Source organism: Peromyscus eremicus, chromosome 1, assembly GCF_949786415.1.
Source record: "Peromyscus eremicus chromosome 1, PerEre_H2_v1, whole genome shotgun sequence".
Taxonomy (NCBI): Eukaryota; Metazoa; Chordata; class Mammalia; order Rodentia; family Cricetidae; genus Peromyscus; species Peromyscus eremicus.
In genome coordinates this window covers 97,016,053-97,025,371 of record NC_081416.1, presented here as the reverse complement: position 1 = coordinate 97,025,371, position 9,319 = coordinate 97,016,053, and the positions used below count along the sequence as shown (strand labels likewise).

Here is a 9,319-nt window from a genome sequence, read left to right as displayed (position 1 = left end):
TCTCATGGTGGTATAGGGCACTCACGGGTCTTTGTAGTAGGGGAGAGTCATAATAACTGAATAAAAGTAGAATTGATGAACTGAGAATGTATGGACAAGTTGGTTGATGTATGAGAAATGTCTAATAGTAAACATCAAGGTACAGGACTGTTTGGATTTGCTGATGTTGCTTGCTGAATGTACGTCAAGATGATCAATTATCAAACAAGCAATTGTAGAATATTTGGAATCGACTTATTATTTTGGGATAATGTAATATAAACAGTGAAGCATTTTGGTTAAACAAATTTAATAAAACTCTTACCAAAATTGTACAATGTAAAGATGAGCATGGGAATGGAAACTTGAGCCTTAGCTGAGAAGATAGTTGTAAGTGAAACTGAGCAATATGCTCCAGGATCTTTTTTTGGTTTATTTGTTTATTTATTTTAAGCCCCAATACTATTTTATCCTCCCCTCTTCCCAGTTCCTCCCCACCCCCCCCCCTCCACTTCTCTTCCACTGTTTCTCTTCAGATACAGGCAAGCCTCCTATGGATATCAGCCAGGCATGGTTTATCAAGTTTCAGTGAGACTAGTCTCACTGCTCAAGAATCTTTATCATTGTGTGTAACTGTTATGGAGATGTGAAAGACAGACAGCTGTCTATATACAGCATGAACTAGATGATTATGTTTGAAGGCTCAATATGGACGTGTTTACGAAAGTAAAATAAATAAATAAAGTATTTATCTAACAAAAACTTTATTCTCATTATTTGCTTTAATGGTTTCTTGTGTAAAATTGTCATTGTACATATCAATTTGGGTTTATGAGCTGCAGGAATGCATTTATAGTTGCCAAGACCCTGTGTTGAATGGGAATGGTTTAAATGAAGAGACTACCTGTGGTCACATTTTCTCAATAACCCAGTTTTCATATGAATGTATATTTTCAGTTTTCAAATAAACATATTGAATATTCCTTTAAGGAATATAAAAGGTTGTAATACCATAATCTTAAGACTGAACTTGCCTAAATTCTAATAACTTTGGTGCAGGAAGGTATTCTACAGGCTACCAAAAGAGAAACATAAACACCAACCCAGATACAAAACTTTTGACCTACAGTCTGTCCTGTCTGCAAGATATGCTAGGACAATGTCAACACAGAGCTTGTGGGAGCAGCCAACAAATGTCTGATTTGATTTAAGGCCCACTCCACGAGAAGGGACCCATACCCAGAACAGCAAGGTTGACCAAGAACCAGAGACTGGTAGCCCAGAACCTAGGGTAAAACAAATACTACAGGTCTAAAAATACATCAATAAAATGACTCCTAATGATATTCTGATATACTAAAAGATCATTGCCTTATTCAATTATCATCAGAGAACCTTCCTCCTGCAGCAGATGAGAACAGATGCAGAGAACCACAGACATCCCAAGTACACACACACACACACACACACACACACACACACACACACAAAGAGAGAGAGAGAACAAGAATGAAAGAGAGAGAGAGAGAGAGAGAGAGAGAGAGAGAGAGAGAGAGAGAGAGAGAGGATTCCTTGGAAACATAGTTCAAAATGGGATGCCTCTATCAAGCACCTCCCCTCAGAACTCTGGGAACCCCACAGAAGAGGAGGCAGAAAGAGTATAAGAGAGAGAACGGAGGACATCAGGATTATAAGGCCCTCTGAATCAATGGAGCAAGGATTATATGAACTCACAGAGATTGAAGCAGCAAGCACAGGGTTGACATGGGTTTATACTAGGTCCTCTGCATATATATATATATATATATATATATATATATATATATATATATATATATATATATTTCAGCTTAGTATTTTATGGGACTCATGAGTATGTTAACAAGTGGGTCTCTGAATCATGTGCCTTCTCTTATGCTCTTTTCATTATGTTGGGTTGCCTGGCCAAACTTTGATGTGATGACCTTTGTTTTATCACAATATATTTTATTTTGTCTTGTTTGGTTGTTATCTATTAGGAGTCTGTTCTTTTCTAATTAGAGACAGAAAGGAAGTGGCTTGTAGCATGAATCTTAAAGGGTCTTATTAATAAAAACAAACCTGGTGCCAGGTATTCGGGTGAACGCTGAAAGATCAGAGAAACAGAACCAGCCACAGCTATCCTCACCTTGCCAATTCCTCAGCTGATCTCATTTCCTCAAACTGGAATCCTCTGTGTCCTCATCCGAATGGATCTCAGCTGAACTGCTACTCAAAAGCCTGAAAGCTTAACAAGGCTTTAGTTTCTGGTCCTCACACCTTATATACCTTTCTGCTTCCTGCCATCACTTCCTGAGATTAAAGGCATGTGGCACCATGCCTGGCTGTTTCCAATGTGGCTTTGAACTCACAGAGATCCAGATGGATCTCTGCCTCCAGAAAGCTAGGATTAAAGGTGTGAGTGCCACCATTTTATGGCCTCTATGTCTATCTAGTGGCTGTTCTGTTTTCTGACCCCAAATAAGTTTATTAGGGTGCACAATATATTGGGGAACACAATATCACCACAGTGAGTCAGGAGGAGAAGAGAGGTAGGGAAATAAATAGGAGCAGAAAATGGAGGGAAACTGTAATCAGGATATATTTGCAAGGAAAGAATCACATATTTTCAATAAAAGAAAAGACTGATATTGCCAAGTAGGTAAAAGTAGGAATGCATTCTATGCTTACATTAATGTCTCAGTCTTAAATACTAAGTCAAGAAATTTGCAAGGCTGATTCTTTGATCATGGTGAATATGTACAAAAATGATACTGAAGAGTTAACGTACAGTGTGGGTCCTTATTAATTCATTCAGTTTCATTTTAATCAGGCAATTTTTATCACAAATTGGATTTTCTTTAGATTAAACATCTTTGTCAGCTTTGTTTTTGACACAGTTTCTCTAGTATCACATTTCTTATCTGTTGGCTCTTCACACAGTATATAATGGGATTCATCACTGGAGGCACAAGCAGAAAAATGTCAGCCATGAGGATCTTAGATATAGGAGAGCTATGGTTGGCAAAGCGGTAGATAACAGCTAGGGAGATGACAGGGACATAGAAGATGAGCACAGCACAGATGTGGGAGACACAGGTACTGAGGACCTTGAGCCTTTCCCTTTGGGATGCAATGCCCAACACTGCTCTCAGGATCAGTGCATAGGACAAGAAAATAAACGTTATGTCCAGGATGCCTGTGAGAGCCACAAATAAACCATAGATGACATTGAACTTGTTGTCTGAGCAGGCCAGTTTCATGACATCCTGGTGGAGACAGTAGGAATGTGACAACAGATTCTTCTTGCAGTATCTTAGATGTTTTAGAGTTACAGGGAAAGGCAGGATCAACAAAACATTCTTGAGAGCAAAAGCAAGCCCAATTTGAAGGACCCTAGCACTGGTAAGGATGGAAGTGTATCTCAGAGGGTTACAGATGGCAATAAAGCGATCAAAGGACATAATGAGAAGTACGGATGACTCCATAGCTGAAAATTCATGAATGAAAAACTCCTGGACAAAACATGCATTAGGAGAAATTTCTGGAGAATTGAACAAGAAAACCTTGAGCATGGTAGGGAGAGAAGAAACGGATAGTCCTAGGTCAGAGAGAGCCAACATGGAGAGGAAATAATACATGGGTTCATGCAGAGAAGGCTCTGATTTTATAAAAAAGAGGATAGTACAGTTGCCCAGGATGGCAACAGTGTACAGGAGACATATGGGGATGGAGATCCAAATGTGGGCAGATTCCATCCCTGGAAACCCAACCAAATAGAAAGTAGAAATTTCAGTAATGGAGATGTTGAGAATGGACATACCAGCATGTGTGGGCCTCAAGATGAATGGCTCCAAAGAGGTGTGTTGTGGTGCTGAGCACAGAATGGCTTAAATGCCTGACTTTGTCCTATTGAAACTCTTAAGGTGCTGTCAAACCAAGAGATAAAGGAATTATTCTTAGAAATGTACCCAACATGGAAGAAAATAGATTAGAAATAACTATACTAGTGCATATTAATACCCAAATATCCATTAAATATGATCGCAGGTCACATAAAAGAGCACTCTGAATTTTTTTCTTCTTGGAATCCATTATTTCCTGTTTTTCATTTCTATTTTACATCAGGACTTCATAAGCGAGATCCTTGAGTGATTCTATGCTTCCTGTTGTCTACTTTACTTCATGTAGTTTTAAAAACAATCTCCCCATACACGAGTTTCTGTTGAGTCATTGTGGACCTGTGTTCCTTTGCTGTTGTTATGTTTTGCTAGTACCCCAAATTAGCATATTCTCTTTACCATTGATTCTGTGCACTTCATTATGCAGTACTTAAGTGGAGATGTACAATCAATTTGAGATTTTGATGTTTGACATTTCTTGCGAACAGTCTTGTGTTCAAATTTTTGATGCTGTCAATCATTATCATATTAAATACTTTGTTTTGAAATGTCTATTTAGTTGAATTTTCTTAGACATTTTAATTTAACACCTAGTTACATTTCTTTGTGTATATATATATATGTGTGTGTGTGTGTGTGTGTGTGTACATATATAGGTATATATATGTATATATATATATATTTCTTTTTAAGGAGTAATTATTTGTGCATATCAATTGTATAAACCAACTAGTTTCATTTACAGTGTATATCTGCAGAGTAACAGCTCATTCATTCATGTGTAATTTTTGCTGCATTTTAAAATCCATTAGAAAATTTTTGGCATTATAATATAGTTAACTATATAGACCCTTTCCCTTTCATCCCTCTACACCCTCATATGTTCCCCTCCCTGCTGTCTTTCAAAGTATTAACTTCTTTTTTCATAAATTGTTCTTACATATATATGAATGTTTATATATTTTGGTAATTTTTCATATTTAATAATTGTTTAGAAATTTGTATTTGGTTTCTAATTTATCTAAACTATTAAGCATTTTGACCATTACTCTTTTTTTCTTCTAAAAGTGAATTATTTTAAATTACCATGCATTTCTGTTTACATTTACAAGTCACTTTAATATTTTCTGTTCAATTTATTGAGATGCTTTCATACTATTAACAACTTATTGTAATTTTAATTGCTAAATTAATAGTTGTAAATATTTATAAAACAATGTGCTATGTTTTTGTACATATACATGGGAAATGATTGATACTGTTTCTTCAAATAAATTACATAAAGGCAAATCTCAGTTGTTGTGACTAATGTTATGTGATTAATACCTTAATCAAGAATCCAGATCCATTATCTTAGTTCCTAATAAAGAAACGTCTGTCATGGCTGGTGTACTTCAACTCCCAATCTGAGCTTCTGATACTGACCTGAAAAAATATGAATGTTCAAAGGAAAGCTGAAAATGTAGTACAACAGGATGTCTTACAAAAGATGTAGTGCAAGAGATGTTTTCTGCTTACTTGGTCCATATGGCTAAGGAGAGTTACCTGAAATTTTGGTTTGCTATTGTTGTTTTGACTTGTTTGGTTTCTGCAGAACAGAGCCCTTCAAGGTTGTTAAATGCTGATTTTGTTGAGTAAATGAAATATTAAGAGAGATGTAGTGTGTTTGCTGCTTAGAGTCCCTCTCCTGCCAAAATCATCTACAGACAGGCCAGGCCTCACTCCTGCAGCCTTCCCCCCACCTCCCCCCCACACACTAACTGTACTCATCTTTCTTGCAGAAAAAGCAATCTTGTTCCTTCTCAGTACCTTTCAGTTATTCTCTAGAAAACTGTACTCTCAAAGTTAATAGCTGGCTTAGTTAGATATTGATATTCTTTGGGGCATGTAGTGACTTACTTGCAAGGTCTTAATCTTTTAACCTTTAAATCTTTTAATATTGTTTAAGGTTTGGCTTTAAATACTTCTTCACCAAGCCCAACTAGTACCTTTTAGTTTATGTTAGCTCTCTTAATGCAATAAAACTGCATGTTAATAATCAATCTAGAAAAATAGAGTAAGATTGTTTTTACTTGTCATTATCATCCCACTTATTCTAAATGACCAAACCCATGTTTAGCACAATAAAAAAAATTCTGAATTTCATTAGACTATTTTTTATTTTGCTGTGAAAAGTATAATTTTAGAGAAATTGAAGGAAGCTAAAGTGCAAGACGACTTTCTAGTTCTATCTGTAGTTCAGAGAGCTTTCAAAATTCATCTCTCTAGTTTGTGGAACTGTAAGGAAAACAGTTACAGTAGAGACACAGAAGGTTTTCAAAGAGTGGAGTTAGCATGAAGTTCAGCATTAAATTGAAGTTAAACATGACATCATTTATCATATTCTTTATAATAATAGTGAAATGATTTTAAATGAGGTCAATTCTGTATTATGAGGAATCTTTTCAAGTCTTGTGTATACTTGCTTCCATATGAAAGCAAAGATTAACTAGCAAAAATCATAGTTGGGTAAGGATAACCTGCTCCCCATAGTGCTCCTGACTGATGAGGTCTACAAAAGGAACATTAGGGTTTTCAGGCATTTATCAAGGTGTGCACTTCAGTGATATGAGATAAACCTACCCCAGCATTGATTGTTGGTCTCATTCTGAAAGGCTGATCCTAGTTCTTCCTGTCTGAAACCATTTTAGTAGAGTAAAGGGATGATGTCACACGTCACACTACTCTGTACTCTGAGGGCCTAAAATGCCCTTCAGTCTTTCATGTAGGTGAAAGCCCACTGAAGAATTGTTCAGCTCAATTCCCAGTGTGCATATCATTTGGATGTTTATGATTAAATGTCTGTGAAGCCACCCCTGCCACATCTAAAAAAATGAATTTACTGTTTGTCTGTACTTTCAGATTCTTCTTGAGAGCTGGCCACATTATATTTTCCTAGATAGTTTGTTTATGTGACTATAATTGAATTAATTTATTTTTCTTTCTTTCTGATTAATGAATCTGTCTCTATAAATACTAAATGCTTTTTTGGCTTTTTTTTAATCCACAAGGCCCCTTGAATTTATTTTGCAGACCAGCCTTATATATGCTACTGTCAATTTTATTTTATATGTGGGAATGTTTTTTTTAATTGCATGTGGCTGTGCACTCCTGTGTGTGTGTGTGTGTGTGTGTGTGTGTGTGTGTGTGTGTGTGTGTGTGCATATATGCTTTTACTCAGGCCAGAAGGGGAGTCATATCCTCTGTAGCTGTAATTTACTGGTGGGTTTGTGAGCTTCTCACGTGGATGCTATGAACCAAACTCTGGTCATCTGCTAAAACAGCAAGTGCTCTTTATCACTGAGCCATCTTTCCAGCCTTCCTTCTAAAAGTGTTTTTATATTTTATTTTCTGTTTGTTGAAGGGTTTTACATAGTGAATAAATTAACACTTTATTGTGATTTAAGTAGCAAAGAAGTTTTCCTGTGTTACCTTGATAATGATATACTCAATTCCCTGTGAATTGAGAAGTGGAATTACTGAGTGCAGAAGTTGATTGGGAGTGTTCTTTTAAGCTAACATGCCATGTAATTAAGAAGGAAATAGAGATACCTGACAAACTGAGCTTATTCAGTTATAACAAAGAACACATTCAACACTGCAGGAATCTGTGGTGCTAATAAGAACCTCCTTCAGCATAGTCTGGAACTGAAAAAAATCCCTAGGGATTTTTTTTTTTCAGTTTTTTTGAGAAAGGGTTTCTCTGTGTAGATCTCGCTCTGTAGACCAGGCTGGCCTCAAACTCAGATATCCACCTGGCTCTGCCTCCCGAGTGGTGGGATTAAAGACGTGTGCCACCGCTGCCCAGCTTCCTTAGAAATTTTTAATGACCATTGACAGGTCATTGGATTTGATTTTCTCTCAGAAAAGGTGTATGATCTTGGATTTGGTGGTTCAATGTGGACAAAAGAAGCCCTCATCAATGTTTAGAGTAGGACCTGTCTCCTATACTGGAGAAGTGACTCAAACCTGGCATTGCAGGGAGACAGATGTAGGTGATACACTAATTATTATGTAATAACTAGTATGTGCTTTGGTGATGAATTATAGAAGTGGTTTCTCTAGGAGTCACATAAAATCTCCCGGCAGTGAAGGTGAAAGAGGACTGTTAGTACAGCCATCTACAGTACCCTGTGCTTCAGTTGTCCTGAGGATTTATCACATACCATCTGAGTCTTCTTATCGCTTTAAACAGCCCTTAAACAGCAGTTCACATTGGCCATCACATACTTTACAAACTGAAACTTTGCCTTTGTCCATTTACTGCCAATACTGAGTAAGGGCATTGGATGAATAAGAATTATGTAATTATATATAATTATCCTGACTTTTCCACATTGTCACAATTATTATCAGTGGTTCTAACCATATTTAAGTTTAGAGACATTCTATTTAATCCTTTTCTTCCTTGTTGGTCCATTAGACAGACACAATTAGATCTCCACTTCAAAGTTTAAAAGGACTATAAGACCTCTGGTGAAATTTTTACACCCTTCTCACCAGAACCACTAAACACACAATGGCAGACAAAGTTGGAATGAAGAGTATATATTCTCCATATGGTACTGGAGGTGAAGCTTAAAAAGGACAGCATGGCTTCCATTACAGAGTGCAGTGGAGTTTGATTTATGTTGGATATTGTATTCTGGAAGGTATCATATCATCCTTTCAGGAATCATGACAGAACTAATGATTCTGCTTTAGCATCACATTATATCGCTCTGTCAGTCCAGAGGCATCTAGGTCCCCATTGCTAAATTCTAGGACTCTGGTCATGCTGCACAGCTACATGTGAGGACTAAAGAAAATGACAATAGCAAAGATTTCTGAACATTCAATAGCCAAATCATAATTTAAAATAAAATTCAGAATGAGCCTGTAGGCATTTCCGTAGTGATTACTGTTTTGCAGCATGTGACTCTACTGCAGCCTTGATTCTGAACACTCAATGCTCACACTTTGCACTGGGCCTTCTGTTCTGCTGTACAATTCCAACAACACTGCAGGACCACAGCTCAGATTTGAGCTCTATGTGTTTCTCCCTGTGTAAAGTTTTCTACTCTTAAGGAAACACGGTGGTTTAATGACAGAAAATAAAGATTCTCATATTTTTCTAACATTATTCTTCAGTGTTAAGAAATGAGTATATATGTGAATCACATTTTGTTAGACTATTTGATAAACTGTTGTTTAAATTTCTGATGAGTTTCATAAATTTTTTTCTGATGAATTTTGGCTTCAGATTAAGACACAAATTCCAAATTTAAAAGTTGTCCTAACCATGTCTCTTCTATTTTTTTTTTACTGTTTGTTTATGTAAAATGGTATACTCAGCATTAATGATTATGGAATAAAATACTCTAATGCAGAAAGCCCACAGA

General features: G+C 36.5%; 1 protein-coding gene across 1 annotated transcript; it reads right to left on the bottom strand.

Moving 5' to 3' along the window:
- Nucleotides 1-2,876: 2,876 nt before the first annotated feature.
- LOC131901531 (olfactory receptor 51A4-like) lies at nucleotides 2,877-3,818 on the bottom strand. The gene has a single exon (XM_059252650.1). The coding sequence runs from the start codon at nucleotides 3,816-3,818 to the stop codon at nucleotides 2,877-2,879; it is 942 nt and encodes a 313-aa protein (XP_059108633.1).
- Between the last annotated feature and the right edge of the window lie 5,501 nt (nucleotides 3,819-9,319).

Bases quoted from the DNA above. Each gene is read 5' to 3' on its own strand.
- LOC131901531 (XM_059252650.1), bottom strand. From the start codon at position 3,818: ATGTCCATTCTCAACATCTCCATTACTGAAATTTCTACTTTCTATTTG.